At 37.6% G+C, this 18,046-nt stretch overlaps 1 protein-coding gene across 1 annotated transcript in view; it reads right to left on the reverse strand.

Annotated features, from left to right (window-relative positions):
• Positions 1-2,951: 2,951 nt before the first annotated feature.
• The window catches only part of PlexA (plexin A), a gene marked incomplete at its 5' end in the record, with an annotated part of 62,469 nt that continues 47,374 nt past the window's right edge, over positions 2,952-18,046 (reverse strand). The window contains 13 exon segments of the mRNA XM_071662241.1: positions 2,952-6,061; positions 8,009-8,154; positions 8,308-8,476; positions 8,697-8,942; positions 12,730-13,016; positions 13,820-14,024; positions 14,146-14,359; positions 14,541-14,678; positions 15,021-15,285; positions 16,267-16,513; positions 16,653-16,847; positions 17,043-17,258; positions 17,817-17,936. Of these exon segments, the coding sequence (XP_071518342.1) occupies positions 5,888-6,061; positions 8,009-8,154; positions 8,308-8,476; positions 8,697-8,942; positions 12,730-13,016; positions 13,820-14,024; positions 14,146-14,359; positions 14,541-14,678; positions 15,021-15,285; positions 16,267-16,513; positions 16,653-16,847; positions 17,043-17,258; positions 17,817-17,936 (2,622 nt within the window).

Genomic DNA, 18,046 nt, shown 5'->3' on the forward strand with positions numbered 1-18,046 from the left:
AGGTCTTAGCCACTTACCTTTTTCCCTCCCACTCCAGTCCATTAGAACGATCCCAAGGCAGAGAAATAGATTGACGTGCACTCACTACGACTTCCAAGAGACAACTAACCTTTCCCCTAGAAAGCCACGGCTTTTAGCAGCTAACATTCATGTAGAACAGATTGGAAACTCTCTACTGACACCGGTGTATCCCTAACCTGAAGCTGTTAAAATGTTTTGTCCTTCAAGCAATAGATGGCGCTGATGAAGGTGAACTCGTCTGTATAGCGAGCCATCTTTTCGTTACCTTATTTACAGTCGTTTGGGGTGTGTACCAAACAGCTTTCATGGTTAAATAAGGAATGAGAAATTTATATAATCATTCAAATACAACTCCATTGCCCCAAGGAAGGTATATAAGCTTACCCCCCCAGGATATGTTGCTTTCATTGGGGTTTTGCCGACAGACTGGTCTATGAAAATTAAGCCCATTCAACAGCTTTCAGGGTTCGGAAACCGTTACCATTAATCAAGTTTAATTATCTTTATCATTTGTGTATTTTCCACTAACAGACTAGTTTCAGATTTGTTTATAATGACCCATATGCCAATTTTGATGCTACTTAGAATGATTATTATTGTGAAATGACAATTCTTCAAAATTTCCACCCATAAGAAGTTATGAAATACCATTTAATTATACTCTCAACAATGAAAGAAATTCATAAGAAAATGTGATTTTGACATTCTTGTTGATTCAGTTCGTCTGTCATTATTAACTATTCAAACCATTAATGTTAACCTTTTATTTTGTTACAAGTTGTAAATTTGACTGCATCAACTAGGTCTATATTTTCAAATAAACTTTATCATGATTCAGTGTATTAATGTCCTCCACCTCCCTGGATATATGTGTCTCATGCTCAAAATGCATGTAATGGAAGGGGAGGAAACCTGCACATAAACAAAATCGGATATGAAATGATAATTCAACCAACTAATCCAATATACATTAAAAGATTAATTTAAACTATGCTAAAGCTATACATTACTCTTATTCAGAGTAGCAAAATGACTTAGATTGCAAGTACCTACAATTTATACACGACTTTCCTTCCACATTCAATGATTATTGAGTTTCTGATCATTAATCTGTTTCTCTACTGAAACACCTTGTAGCCTAGTCCTTTAGACTGCATTGTATGCTTCTCTTTCTCTCTCTCTTTCTCCTAGTTTAACTATCTGTTCTTTACTCTCTATGTTATATATCCCGTGATATTCTATGAGTGATTACATTCTCTCACTCACCATATCCCATAATTCATTGACTTGTATTTCTTCCTTATATTTTTATACTTCATCCACTCCGTAATCTTGATAAAACTTTCAAGATTATTCATATCCTCTGCTTTTTATCTTTTTCATCCACAAAATACTTCAACTGCATATTAATCTAATTCCTACAGCCTAGTTGAACATCATTCGTAAACACTGTAAATTCACTCAAACTAAAATCATAAGTAACGGAGGAAGTGATACCTGAAGGAGCTTTGGAAGTTAATCCAAGAATTTCATAATCAAAATGTCTAAATGAGGAAGTGCAGGGAAAGATTTTTGATTGAGTGCAATGGTGATGTTTCATGCATAAAAGAGGAGGATTAAGTAGAGATTTTAGTTTTGTTTAATGTTTCAGTGTATACAGTTGGAAAAATTAGATTCTTACCATGATAGTCCGTGCTTATTCAGGTAAAGCATACACAATCTAAGAATGTATACTCTGTACAGTTGTATGCAGTCTACATACACCCTATAAACATGGAACGGAGATACTTCTTACTTCCCTGCCCAAAGGACCCCTTATCACAGAACTCCTGCATCCCACAGGAACATAGCCACGTCCAACAGGCAGGACCACATGTCAAGCAGTGTGGTGATGACGTGTTTGTCTGTGTTCACTAGTACAAGACCTTCCTGAAATTCTAGTTCCTAGTCTGTCACTTACCATTACACATGATATGTTCCAACTACTATTGATTCTCGTTCTTCATCTATTCATGTATCTTTTACACTTTATCATCTCTTCTGGTCACCTACCTTTACCATAGGGTATATCTTCACCCTTTTACCACAAAGTAAATACAGAAGATGAATGCTACATTCATGCAAAAGTTAAACAAACTTGCAGAATTCATCCAGTCCTTCCTGTGCTGTGGTAGAGTTTCAGCTACTTTTGCACGTAGTGATAGTCAGTGACTGCCACAGTTCTAGAAACTCATACGTTAACCACTCCAGAAATTCTTTTCTTTCTTTCATGCATGTTAGCCATTTTCGGCACAAGTGAGGTTGCATTAAGCATGGATAACCAAACCTTAGAGTAAAAATCCTCCACTGGCCCCTTATATTGTTCCTTGTTTTGAAAATATATGAAAGAGAGGATTTCCAGGCTCCAAATTCCCACCTCTTTTGCAGCTTTCTAAGACAAGCAGGAGATACGTGAGCAGTATTCCTTACCCCTATCCATGGGGACAACTCTTGAAATATGTTTATAAAATAAAGTCAAATATCAACATACACTGTGCTTGAGCTGCCCTCTGCCAGCAGCATGTTAAGGGTGAAGCATTAGTGGCTGAGAAGTGGCATAAGAGTTCATTAGTTATAGAGAGACTTTTGCTGTGGTTACCCCCTCGTGGGAGTTTCAGGAGGGAACAGACATCAGATATATAGACATAGATAGATAGATATATCAACAAACATATACCTTCTAAGGCACCTTCTACCCTTCTAAAGTCCTGAAGTGGCTTCCTTTAGGGAGAGAGCGGTTAGTTTAGTGGAAAAGTGGGAGTATTTGAGAGAAGTGATCACAATTATAAATAGTAAGTTGGATATTGACAGAGCTGTGTGTTAGAAATAAGTAGATAAAAAATAATTCTAGTACAAATAGTTTTCACCAGGTCACAGTCATATACAGTGGATACAGTGAAAAAATTTATTGATCCATTTATATGAAACACAGACTTGACATACACATAACGTGCGCCTGTACGGCGGGACGCGCGGGAAATCATGGTACACAGGTAGGTAGGGTCGGCGGCCGAGAGACTAGACCAGGGACCGGCTATAACAGAGCCAGAGACCATTGCTCTGTACCCATGTTCTAACTCTGTAAGGCTATAAATTCGAACAAACTGTCAAAGAGTAAAATCATTATAATTACATTGGTCACAAAAAGGGGAGTGTAAAATTGTGGAGTCCAAGACATGACTATGAGACCCTGGATTGCAGAAGATGGGGGAGGCCGCCGACCTTCCTCCACAATTATATACAGACTGCCTCTTCTCACCGAGGCTGCAGTTTTCTCGGCAACAAAAGGATCGTGTTGGTCCTGGGACGCGAGCTAAGTAGACAATGATAGAATTTGTATCAACATCATTAATAATTAATACCAGTAATGATTGTATCAAATGGTCTTATGAGTACTAATATAATACAAAGGAACTATTCACAAATGAATGTACATAGATGGGTGTGAGAGTAGAGTGCGAGAGACAACTCAACCGTAGCTCTGCGACCACTTGAGAGAGTAGCCAGTCTCAGCCAGTCTATACACCTTTTATACTTTACACAAGATATTTTATTAGATATGAGCACCTCAGTGAGAGATCAAATCATATACATTTTAAATTTAAGTTTTCACTGGTGTTTTTCTAAATACAACCCCCTCACCGAGTCTCTGTTGCCACAGGTGCCAAACAAGCTCAGTTTATGATAACAGAGATTTGATACATTCTGAAAAATTACACTTTTAAAAAACAGATATATTCAAGTTATTGCAAAAATCTTGTCTGCACTCATTTTGTTTCATAATATCTAAAAGCTCAAAACATGGAAATACATGAAGGATCAATAGTCCGTAGCTCTTTTAAAAAAGTACATCCTTGATATAAATAAAAAACATTACTACTAAAACCCTGCGCCATCTCCAACTACATAACAATTTGTTTGATACAGACAGTTGTAGCACTGGCGACATGATTAAAATATGACTTGACAGGAAAAAAGTTATCCCAGTCAAGATGCATAAAAAGAAAAAGAAAAATGAACTTTTATGAATGGAGTGATTTATGAAGATACTCTTGGGTGTGTAGATCACTTGAGTACACCCATGACTAACCAAATTTTGTGAACACAGCTACACTCATGAGCACATAGAGGCTCCCTCATGTTGAGCTCTGCCAGCATGGTGGAGCTTCATTTCCCCAGTCATCAAGATCATTGGCACACTCAGTCCTTTGGCCGCACCACGGCAAACTGATATATTGACAAGTCTGTTGAAAGTTGCGTTACTCTACTCTGATGTTATGAGCTACGGTCGTGGCTATATAACCACTGTTTGGGTTCATAAGATACACGAAAAAAAAAAGACATTCTCATCTCCACCATGCAAGCAAAATATGCCCAAAAAGCTGAGAGGTCCATAGAACACCAAGACAACACACACATGGCTTTCTTCTCAGCACACACACTCACACATGCACATGGCAGTAACAGTATGCGCACACAGTCACACACGCAGTTTCATACACATAGAAATATCACATGAAAACTTGAAACATCTTAAAGTTTTTGCACATATGAAATAATGGTACATACGGTAACAGAGCAGCAACATGTTAATGCACTCAGTTTATAAACCTGGACAAACAGAAGCTTATTAGGAGTAATGATTGCTATGCTTTTTAAATGCAGGGAATATGGATGATCATCTGTACAGCATTCAGGGAGTTTTATGATGCAAAATAATTCTTTCTCCATGTTCATGTTTGCCTGAAAGCAAATTTCAATATCCTGAATAATTCTGATAAAAACTGAGTCAACTCGGGCAGCTGAATGTCATTGGTGTACATCTTTCATATCAACATTTACAAATTCAAATAACAATAATGAATTTGGAATTACAGTATCACTATAATCTCCACCACCAGATTTTCTTCATGGCGGCATTTTGAGCGGAAGTCTTGTGCTGAAGTCACGTGCAGTCTTGATGGAAGACGGAAGAGCAAAGGTCAAACAAGTGTTCAGGGCAGGACTGGCAATTAAAAAAGTGACACTAAACACAAGATGCTGTTTTCTGATACACTGTGAATGAGCACCACCTAAGTGCTAACCATTTAATTTCGTCCAGGTAGTAGCACTCAGCTTGCAGTCTGCATTGCACATACATGAAACAGCACCAAGATAATCTTATTAAAAAATAATGACTGCAGAATGCACCTTCACCAGTCACATTTTGGTTTATTAGAAGCCAGGGAATTAGGTACAAAGTTACTGTAGTGCATAATGTAAAGTCTAGCTGCTTCTGTTTCTTGTTTGCTGCTGGGCAAATTTGTTCGTTGCTTTGTTGCCTATTTTTCATGCTCACTCCTGGGCACCAATGTCGCCTTGGGTGTGAGGCACTTTGTTTTTCTGTCCTGCTGCACATACAGCAACCCACTTTGAGCAGAAACACAGCACTCCTCATCACCAAGCCTCAAGTAAATCGAGGCTCTTCATATTCAAATTCATACACCTGCGGTGTCCCTCTGTTAGGAAATTGTGCACTCCCATACGCCCCAGGAGAAAGTCTGGCATGCTGGGGCACACCATAGAGACCATACACACTGCCATCTACCCCCCCTTGGCCCCCATCTCCCATTGCTGCACCCTGTCCACGGTAAGTGAACATGGTTTCCAGCTGACCATCGTAAACAGCAGACTGCGGCGGAGACACACCATACGGTCCCCCGGGATACACATGATGTGGTGGGGACCCTCCATATGGACCTGGAGAGTAGGAACCAGGACCCACAGGACCTGAAGTCGGAACCCTCTGTTGATCTGGTCCAGCCCGTGGGTCAGGGGGGGCGTCCTGTCATTCTTGGTCGGTTGTCATTATGTTGTGCACTTGCTCTAGGCGGTATGCTAAGCGATTCTTGGTGGAGAATTCATCTTCCTCTAGTGTTAACATAAGCTGGTCGCTATACTTAAATGCATAGTTATACAGCTCAGCCAATGCTGCTAGACTGTTGAACTCTGAGTTATGCATCTGAAAAAAAGAAAAAGAAAAAAAGATGAATGCCAATAATCAAAATGGAAATGTGCCTTTACTACTTTCCCTGTAGACTAAACTGTACTTCAGATTTCTAAAAACCTTGAGAAAGGTGAAATGTACATTGCTATGAAATTAATATTCAAATTTAAAATCTAAGCTGCCTTATATATTATGGTAACTCTCCTGAGGGGCAAAAAAAGAAAGAAAACTATCCATGTACCTCCTGAGTGTCAAAGAAGACAATTAAGAGGGATGGAAAAGAAGGCTAGGAATCTTTCTCTCTTGTAGTATCATTGAGTACAGAAAAGTGAGCAAAGTGCTCAGTGTACTTTCCTGATGCTATCTTGTTAAAGTCAAGCGTGTATAAAAATACACACATGCACACACACACAGTAGGGTGGAGCACGAGTATGTTTTCAGGAGAGTAAAGACATGGTACATGTACAAGGTTATGAGATGGTCGCAAAAGCACTTCAGCCATGTTACAGAAACACATTGGTAACAAAAAATGTAACAGGTCAAGACAAGATTAAGAAAAATGCTCCCTGTAAAGGAAACAACAGATGAGTTGCAGACCTGTAAAAGCCACAGCTCAATAAGAAGAAAACTAATTTGTCAAATAAATTGAGAGACCCAAACCATAAACCTAAAGTATCATATGAGGCCCTAAAATAAATAAGAGCCACCAGACGGATAGGGAAATATTTTCTAATCATGTGCAATATACAAAGTCCACTGGTCCACAAAGAAGAGAAGAAAGAACATGTATATTTTTCTATATACTTATCCAACATTTCCCAACATTTCCTGGGCTAGCGAGTTATTGACGAGCAGATGAAGAAAAGGCCTCATTTGCTCACATTCATTCTCCAGCTGTCATGTGTAATTCACCAAAACCACAACTCTGTCTACATCCAAGCCCCACAGACGTTTCTGTGGTTTCCTTTGGCTGCTTGATATATCCTGGTTCAGTCCAATGATGACATGCTGCCCTCTGTATATCACATCACTCCAATTCACTTTATCCTGTTCATACCTTTCACTCTCCAGTATATTTAGGCCCCAAGCATAAAATGTTTTTTGTTTTTTCGCACCAACTTTCCATCTCCAGTTCAGTATCCCCCTTATCCTTGTTCCCTCCACTTCTGACATATATATCCTCTTTTTCAACCTCTCCTCATTCACATTCTCCATATGTCAAAACCGTTTCAGGACATCCTCTTCAGCTCTTATATCCTCCTCCTCTTATTACTAAATCTATGTTACCCTTTCATTAATTACTTGATTACACACACTCCCAAACTCAGACAACTTGTGCAGTTTTCACTCGAATCTGGCACCACTGCTAAGTCATCACCAAATAACAAGTGACTCAATTTCCAGGGCCCCCTTGCTTCTTACAAACTGCATACCTACCCCTCTCTCCATAAACAAATCAAATAGCCATGATGACATCACACACCCCTGCCATGGACCCACTTTCATCTCGAACCACTTAAATCCTCTCTACCTACTCACACATATGCTTTACACTCTTGATATAAACTCACAGTTCCAATAAATTTCCTCCCAATCTATATATTCGTGACACTTTCCTCAAATCATCTAGTTTCAACAAAGTCTTGCAAAACTTTAGACGATTCCATATAATATTTTTGCTGCTCCATCTTGAAGTACTATATATTTGTACTTAGTCAGACTGATGTGGTTTTGTTGGTGTTATGGTATGATACATGGCAGGCAAGACATGGTGTGGAAACGATCTAATCAAATACTGAGTGGCTTTGACTGAACCCATTCTTTTACTTTGGGTCGAAATTCCAGTCACAACAGAAAGCTACACAAGATTGAGTCACTTACTCTTTACAGGTATAAAAATCAAATTCTACAACAGTGAAATCTGAGGGAGTCCTAAGCCCTACATTTACTTACTAGACTTACCCGAGACTCCTCTGCTAGCATGGCATTCATGTCCTGGTCAGATATGGGTTGCATTATCTTGATGTCGGCATAGTACCGTTCTACCCACTCTTTGTAGATGGGGATGTCTTTGGCATACAGCAATTTAGAACTTGGAGAATCTTTGCCTGAGAAGGAAAATAAAATTCATTGATCATACAGCAAAATATTCAAGCATCTTTATGATTTTTTCACATCTTACCTTTCCTGCCTTGGTAAGGTAGCTGACACTGTATATATTTCAAAATGTTCTCAGCAAGCTGCAATTCAAAAAGACTTACCTAATCTGTGATCAGATGTGGAGCATGAGTCCATAAAAGTTTGAGCCACAACAGACAGGCATGCATCCACAATATTGGACTTGTGAATATCAAATACGAAATTGGGATTCTTTATAAGATTGACCCAAAATCTAAGTGGTAGGCTATTGCTCTTCCAAGTATGAACCACCTGCAATTAAAACAATGAATGAAAAGATTGTGGGAATGTAAAAATATAATTTTCTAATGACAAAAAAGTGCAAGTTATGTTCCTAATGAAAGAAAGACAGATAGATTCAACACATCAGTACTTTAAAACAGTGAAAAAATAAGTTACTAAACACTGAAAACCACAACATATTTGCCACTAACTCTGTAGCTGTCGGCTACATACAAATATGCATGCTTACCTCGGGGTCTGTGATGCCATGTTGCAATGCCTGGTCATCAAGGAAGTCGAACATATATTTGATGGCCAGGGGCAAAGCAGAACCACGATGTGCAGTGCTGAATATCGTCTCAAACAGGTCATCAACAAACTTTTGTAAAGTGAGTTTTGTGGAGAGCAAACGAGTGAGGTAGATTTCAGATACCATCTTGTTTGTGCGCTCTCCCTCCCTTTGTTCTGATTCTTGTTGACGAACCAGATGCCACACCTGCATTTGAATAAGTTAAGTTCATGAGGATTATGGTATTCATTTCACTGTATTCTTTCTTAAATTTCTAGCTGCGTATCCTATGAGTGACTTAACTTGTTTCTCAACAATATAACTGCACCCTTTATGAGCCCTCTTGAAAAATAAGATACAGCATGGTTAGTTTTGTAGCACAATTACTGTAAATATACACACTATTCAACAATACTGGAATTATTAAAAAACAGATTTTGGATACATTATTAACAAATTTCATGAACAGGTTTGTTAGTAAGAGATGCCTTACCAATTCTCAGGCAGCAGAAAGACTTGCTATTTCAAGTATCATTCTATTTAAGACAGGGGTTATACCAAGAAGTGGGATGGCAAAATCTTGGTAAGTAGTGTTAGTCTGGAGCTTTGATAAGAGAAAATGACCAGCATAACACAAAGAATGCACCCACCCAACTGAGTTTGGGTCTGGCAATGGACCTATCTTCTTTTGTGGTGGTGTCTATTCAAAACATCCTAAATCTTTTTTTCTTTTTGCAAGCATGACTTCCCTAAACATTAATGCACTTAACAGTATGTCTACCAATAAAATTACACAAGTGCAGGTTAGTCACCAACAAATAAAAAGAAAGGGAAATCATGTGCTATCATAACCAGGACTAACAAAATCTAGTCTTTGTGCATATGTTAAAATCATGCAGCAGGTTTAAACTCAAAAAATCAAACAAATAAAAAAAAAAATCATCTACATTCATATAGATCACTAAGAGGTAATTTTTCTTAATAAGACAAGCCAATACTATCTAAACTTAAATGGAATTAACAAAAACCACAGTATGAGTAATTCTTACCCCATTTACTCCACGAGTTTGACAACTGGGAAAAGACTGTCAGGCAAAGTTAAGTTCTAAACCCTTTCTAAGGCCTTTGGCATATTTTTTCCTTGGTATTTAACGTAAAGAATCCCTCTTTAGTTCCACTGTATAATCTAACTGCATATATGTTAGGCTACTGAGTCAAAATGTGGCGTTGGGCTTAAGCTAAAGTCATGATGTAAGGAGCAATTTGATTAGTGTGTGATTAGCAACATGATATGAGTATGCAGTATGTGGTCTGCTTTCTGGCACAAAGTAGGAGTTTGGTTATGAATCAGGGTGTGAAGTGTTTGGTCTGGCTAACTACTGGGGTCACGTAAAGAAGCATGGGGTTTGGTTATAGGGTCAGGTGTGAGGTTTTGCTACATGGTCAGGGTGTAAGGTGGGAAGTTTGGCCATAGGGTCAGGGAGTGAAGTATGGGATCTTGTTACAAGTTAGAGTTTACAGAATGGTGTCTAATTCTTCCTGTTTTTTCGTCACTTGTATTTGAAGATGAAAAGATACACACAAAGTTAACCACATACAATAAGTTGTCTCACAAGAAGGACTTTCATAAACACATACAAGTCTAATGGTAAATGATGCATGAGGAAACAAAGGAATCTTCATTAAAAAAAAATAACAATAATACTAATGGAATACATGTGCATGCAAAACATCCTATGCTCATTTTGAGATCATTTTAATCTTCCACAAAAATCGAAATCACTCCTTCAGCCTTCGGAGCATGAATAAACGTGGAATGAGCAGAAGGGTAAATACGGTAATGAAGTCAGGGTAATTACTGATTGGACATGTTCGGAATGAAGTACACTTGAAATGTGAAAGCTGAGGCATAACAGTGAAAGTGAAGGTTGCAAAGGAAGTAGGTGAGAAGTCATTGATCACTTCTAGTCACAGATAGAAAAAAAAAAGAAAAAAAAAACCACTACAGTAAAATAAGTATGTTAAAAGAAATACAATTACGACGGATCAAAGGCTAGTTACTGAGCTGTATTAAGAGTGGATCCCCTTAGTATGTCTGGAAGGGTCTGGCTTGCATGTACCGAGACAGGTCTGCCCAAAAAAAGCATCAGAATATATGTCCACATAAATACTGTCATAAAAAGTCCTACAAGCATATTTGCCTTTTATGGAGTTAGCTGATACTGAGGAACTCAATTACTTTTAGAGGGCATTCCATTTACTAAATCCTTTTTTTAAATATTTTGATGATTCTGGAACCATGTCTCTACTCAGTAGTTACAATGGATAGATGCACGATACCTGAAATGCCCCAAGAAACCACAGGGAGAAAGCAGTGCCACTGCCATGCATGTCAAGTGATTTCTTCAGATTGCTCTTTATTAGTCTGGAGTCTATCCAATTTACCTATGGATTATTTTCTTTCAAATTTCCCAAACCTACCTGGCTCGCTAAATATTCAGAAAACAGGAATTGTTATGAGCATGAACCTAAGAAACTCGGGTGAAATCCACAAAGACTAAACAGGAACTGAAGCCCATAAAAGATATCCTATGTAAATACCTCACAAAGATCATTTTCAATTTACTATGAAATATGAATCCCAGAAAAATAACTTCCTATAAATATTCAAACATTATCATGTGCTGAACACAGATGGTGGGCTTTTAAAAGACACAGTAAAGTGGGGAGGAGGTCAGGCAGTTAAGCGAACATATTCACAGTGAGCGATAGATAGTTAAACTGTCCAGGGTGTACAAAGTGATCAGGGAAAACCCCAGAAAGGTCCTTTTTAATGTATCAAGAACTTTCATCCCAACGTGTCTACTTTTCCCTTTCTCGAAGTATCTGGAACTTTCATCCTTTCACATTCCCCATATATTCTTCTCACATTCCTCTCATACCAACTTACAACTCTTACTGAAACATTTACTGGCATGCCGCTTTTGTCCGATGACTTGACTACTTAATGGGGTTAATGTTAACAGAGCTGGGGTCCTCCAAGCTGCAGGCTAGCACAGATAGGTAGGGACTTCCAACTCACAGAAGTAGACTTGCTACTCTGCTTAAGGGACGCTTAAGTAAAATTCACAATTCTTTGCCAAAGCAATGATGGATGAAAATGGAAAGTTACCATTTGATAAAGTTTCTGGGCTAAAAATCCTACATGTAATGATGAAATGGTCGACTATTGACAAGAAGACATACTGAGTATTGAGGATGACAGAGAAATATATCTTCACAGATGCTTCTAGCCTCTTCATAAGCTAAATCATTCAAGTCCCTGAAGACACTTTTTTTCTTAGTATGAGATATTGGTCAGAATAAAAATCAAATGTTGAAAGTGTTAAACAAAAGACAATGAATTTCCCAGGATTGTGCAGGTAAGTGTCTGTAAAAGATACTGCTAAATCATTCAAATCCCTGAAGACATGTAAATAACTTATCAGACCATAGTCAGTGGATTTCTTGTACCCTGGCAATTATGTGTCTGTAGGGTTTCTAAATAATCAAAAATGTTAGTTTTCTTGACAAATCATGTCTGCAAACAGTCAGAATTAAAGTAATTTTTTTTTCAAAAAAGCATCAGAATCTAACAAACAAAGGCCTCATTTTCACACACCCACTCTCTAGCTGTTACGTACAAGGCACAGAAACCAAACCCTATCATTCAAAGCCAAAACTTCCCAAAGAACAAAAATGGAAATTAATACCATTTACTGAATACAACTGTTCACTTTTATATCAATTAGGGTTGCATTAGTTATGTTAGTATTTCCATAAGTGCCATACAGAATTACCCAAGTTGGAAAATAATAAGATTTACATGTCACATTATACAGGCCATGAAAGACATAATTAAAAATCAAGCTTGATAGGAAAGACAGACCAGAGAAACACACTTAAAAGGAAAAAAAACAAACTTGGCTCTAACCTGCCTTGTGGAGAAACAGACCTTTGCTCCTACCTTAACCCCCGCTTCATTATCATGGTTAAGGGGTGACGTGGCGCGTGAAAGGGGCGGACTGGCAGAGGGATATTTGTTCATATTTAATGTTTCATACTTGTGTGACTTGTCAGATTTATCAGAAAGGATTGACATATAATTATATATTGATGATTGTTTGGGTATTAAGGTTAACTGGGCTAAGTCAGGAACATTGTAGTGAGCTAAAGTATTCAGCTTCTTCCAGCCTCCTTCAGGCCGGGTGGTGGTATCTTCATCATACAGAATGAGTCGACCTGTAAAAAAAATATGGAAATTAAATCAAACTGTAATTTTTTTCATGGCACACTTATAGTATCTACTTTTAAAACTTTATAAAACAGGTACTCTTCAGAAGAAACTATATATTAATATATCTATATACAGCCATGAAAGACTAATAATTGTCTTCCGCTTGCCATTACCTTTAGTTGAAAACATTCTACTTTTAATCAGTGCATAATATGGCAAATTGTATTTTTCCTATTTTTTCCAAAACATTTCTCTTTAGCAGGTTGAAATGATATGCATCAGCGTGGTATAGTATAGGTGTCAATGGCCTGCACCAGGGCATCTGAAGTGGATAAAGTACACCATGGAATAGTCTGTGGGGCTTCAGTGTAGATGGTGGGCTCTGGTTTCAGTACATTATGCACAACAGCTAGAGAAAAGATGTGTGCAAATGAGACTTGTTCACCTGTTCTTGGTGCTACCTCACTAAGACAGGAGGAGCAATTGAGAAAAAAATCACCATTCCTCTTCCAGCAAACAGCTTTAGAAACTTTTCCCCATCTTCTTTTACATCATCCACCCTTGCATTCATTTTCTTTGGTATTACAATTTGATCCCTTGCATGAAAATTGTCAAAGAACTTACTCAGCTTCCATAATCAGATGCAAATGCATAAACAATCAACTGCTTCTAGTTCTCCAATTTCACTCTAACTCGTATCAGTTTTGGACTAAGTTCCTTTCAGTTTTCAAAAGAGTCCCACACTACCTTCTTCACCACTACCTATCTTTACATAAACATATACAATTAAATTCATCCTGAAACTCACCAGAGGTCCCCGTACGCCACTCAAGATCCAGATCTTCCCTTCGCGGTCGTTGTGAGTACGGATAAGAGCGATATATGGCATCAAGGGATTTCTCCTTGACCTGAGAGATTGTGTCACAGTCCAGAACCTTGACAGGAGTTTCACCACCCTCCATAGGTCCATCAACTGCACCCATGTACAAGTTACACATGGATACATATACAGTCTGCAAGAACAAATATAGCAGAGTTAGGATGTAACAATATCTGTGGTCAGCTAGATTACTGAGCAGTATATCAGTGAGATATGTTCAGAGATGATAAAAAACAAAACGTTTTTCAATTTACCATTTCCTTGAAATCAATACTCTGGCGAATGAGTTTCTCCTCAGATAGTGAATATCGTGCTTCTGAGGTGACGGCATCAACAGGTCCTTTGTCCACTTGCTGTTTGATGGCACGGAATAACATGTAAAGTGGCTCTCCAGCACATTCCTTCAAGAACTTGTATAAGAGGAATGTGAACCATGATGATAACATCTTCTCAGCAACACTCTCCGTTCTGAGGATTAAAATAACATTACACTGTATATTCTCAACTTACTTTGGTAAGTGGTTTCCTTCTCTATGATGTAATGTTTATATCCACCATAAAAATATCAAGGACAATTACCAACTGCTAAGTGAAAATATTATGTGAAATTTCTTAATGATTGTTTCATGACAGTATCAGGATGACATACCTTCTAAAGAGGAGTTTTGGATGTATCTTTCCCTCAATACATTTTTCTATAAGTTCAGCCAAAAGTGTCTTCAAAATGTCTGAACAGTACTCCATTTTACCCTGTAATGCCACCATAATAAGGGCAGCAACATTTACTCTGCAAAGAGGAGAAAAGTTTACAGAATGAAAAGGACATAAATAAACTACTACTGTACCTTAAAATATAATGCAAATGCAATGTGGATATTTCTAAAAAAAACACTTTTTCTATACGACTGTTCAAAGTTACAACTCTAATCTGTAGTTCCTTCAATTCATCTATTAACATTTATTCACAAGGGGTGAATCAAATCCATACAAGAATGCACCTCTTGTGGGAATTAATTCGGAAAAACTAAGTTCTGTATGTTCTAAATTAGCAATCATTAACCTGTCTGTTTGGCAAAGGGAAAAATCAATGTAGGCAATTCAGTTCATATAACAGATATTAGCATCTCACCTGTCCCTCATTGAAAAATATCTATTGGACTCCAATGTGCGAATAAAAAGTAATAAAAAAGTCTTGTTCATAATAAGCTGACCAAAGAGTTTCAAGCCCTTCTCCTTGCGGACAAGATCTGGCCGGTCCATCTGCAGTACAGTTGTCTCCTCCAAGTTGGGGAAGAGGATTTTCATGGCATAAGTGCGATACTCCAGGAATGGGATACCACCGCCAATTAGATCACTGGTTAAGTCTGTCATCTCTGTCTGAAGCTCAGCAAAAGCTGAAAGAGGCATTAACAATGAAAGTCATTGATGAAAAAAAAAATTAATGTGTATGGTAAATGAAGTTTTCTATGGTACTGATACACATGTTTTCATCAAAAGTAAAAGCTATTTCCACACATAGACCTGCATGTACATAATTCTGCATCAAAAGATCGCTTCTCTAACTATCTACTCTCTCACAAGTTCAACTCCATCCCCATGTACAGTATATAAGGTAGATCACATGCATGAAGCCTCTCACATTCTTAACAAAAGGCTATGCCATCTTGAGAAGATTTTACTCATTAGTCTTTCTAATATCTCTTAACATTACCCATCTTCCTCATATCTTCATTCTTTGTTAAATGTATTTTCTTATTTTCAGCTACGGCTATTCCCTACTCAACAGCAGTCCTACTTAAATTGATTTCGTTTCAAAGCAGTCGAGATATTAAGGTACCGATTTAGTCAAAATAGTAACTGACTTGGTTTTGGGTACTTGCTTAATGTAATTTATAATTGATTTTCAAAGACAAACTAATGATGACTGACAATTTTAGAATTTTACTGGGGTCAAAATGTTGATCCTATATTGTATCTCAAGCCACATCATGGAAGTCTATGGGAAAACATGGACTGCTTAGCTATAAATAAAGAATAATTTCCTAGTAATGAATCTACTAAATGAAGTGGAAAATACCTATAAACTGCATTAGTGATTTATCTTGTGCCCTTATTTTCTGCCCATTCTGGTTCTGTTAATCTAAAGTTTTGCATCATTTGTATAAGCTGTGGCAAGCAATCCTTACTACATACTTCTTCCCCACACTACAATGAAGTTCTTGCAGTTCACGGAAGCTCTTAATGTACCTCCATTTCCCCTTCAACGCAAGATTCTACTCTCATTTCCAATTTTCCTGCTATCTTTCTTATGATCAGTACTCCTACATATTGAAAGGCAGAGCACATGAAAGAAAATAAAACCATTTTCAGCATACCTTCCTTGCATTCAGCTGCAACTCTAAGCTCAAGAACATCCATCTGTTCTTGCATACTCTTGAGAACCCTTGAATTCTGGTTGCTCTTCTGACGGTACACTATGAGACAAATAACCAGGATGAGGATCAGGACAACTGCACCCACAGAGAGCCCGATGATGAGTTGCTTTGAAAGTGTGCCAACATCTGTGGGACTGGCATATTTCAAGTAACCTATTTCATATCTCAGATTACCACCAACAATTACCTGAAACAAGATTTTGTGCTTAGAATGACATCTCTCAGTTACAGCAGGTCATAATGGTAAAGTCTTAGGATATGGAAATTTCATTTTAATCAATGAAATATCACTGTGCAGAAGATATTAGTAATTTTGCAACACTTACCACAACCTGTGGCAGCTCATCTCCATTCAAAGGGGCAGGCTGTTCTTTAGGGGGTCGACAAGTTAGCTGTGATCGTGAGAGAGATGTCACATTGCAAGATTCAGAGCCGATGAGAACTTCTACATCTATTTCATGGGATGCTCGGTCCAGATTCTTGCCATTGATTGTAAGATAATCTGATTTATACTGCTTGACCTGAAATTAAAGGTAATATGACTGATACTGTTTGACACATCATTAAAAGAGGTGATAATAAAAGAAAAACATGATTCCATATTGTCTTCAATTCATAATTATGCATTAATGGCTTATGTTTAAAAGTGAATGATACCAAGAACATTTATACAAGGAATAATCAGCCACAGATTCATTACTCTCTAATTTTCTTACCTTATCAAGATCCTCAAAGGTAAAGTACTCTGGTTTACGATAAACAACGAACGGCGAGAATTCTCCTCTGTTTAGATTCCTTACAGATTTTACATGATCCATGATAAACCCATAGTCCAGCTTCCTTCCATTCTCAATGTCTATCTGCTCGTTGCTCTCATCTGGTATGGCAGGAGACTTGCATTCCATTCTTGTGGAATTTTTCACTTCACATGGCTTCACAGAAAAAAGCAGGTTAAAATTTCAAGAAAAGATATATTCTTCTTCAAACACACAACAATATACATAATTCAATTCATATTCAAGATACAATATTCATCACACAAACAGTTTAGCAGCACCTGATGAATAACAAATTATTATACATAAATCATCCTAATTATGCATTCTATCCTTATATCGTCGGTATCTTTTCGTAGCTCTAAGTGTTCTATACTTAAACCTTTCTTACCCTACCACTTCCACACTTACTCTTTCCTCTTCTTTCCTTACACCAATTTTACTCTTCTTATCTCAATTCAGTCATCTCTCTTCCTTCCATTCATTTCATGGGCTCTAAACAACCCCGCAAATCTACCTTAATTTTCCAGTCATGTCTTTTTCTGCTCCTCACTCATTTAAACATCTTCCTATCCACTCATCTTATTCTAAATTCCAGTCAAATGAAATCCATCTCTACACTTGCATTCAATCAAGCAAATTATATGATACATTACTATAGCATTAACTATCTAACACTGAACCAGGTCCTAAAGTGCTACCTTGTATACTTACACTAGTGTATTCCTTCTCTCTGTAGACAACATACATTTTGGGTTCTCTAATTACATCAAAATTTGTGCCATCAACTGTAATTATAATTCCTCCACTGGGAATGCCACGAGGACCATTGCGCTGAAATAAAAATTGATACAAATGACGATACCATTATAAATCAACATGTCATGATATCTAAAAAAAACAACACAATTAGTATATTCAGGCAAATTAACATAAATGTTATT

Source organism: Panulirus ornatus, chromosome 5 (genome assembly GCF_036320965.1).
Source record: "Panulirus ornatus isolate Po-2019 chromosome 5, ASM3632096v1, whole genome shotgun sequence".
Taxonomy (NCBI): Eukaryota; Metazoa; Arthropoda; class Malacostraca; order Decapoda; family Palinuridae; genus Panulirus; species Panulirus ornatus.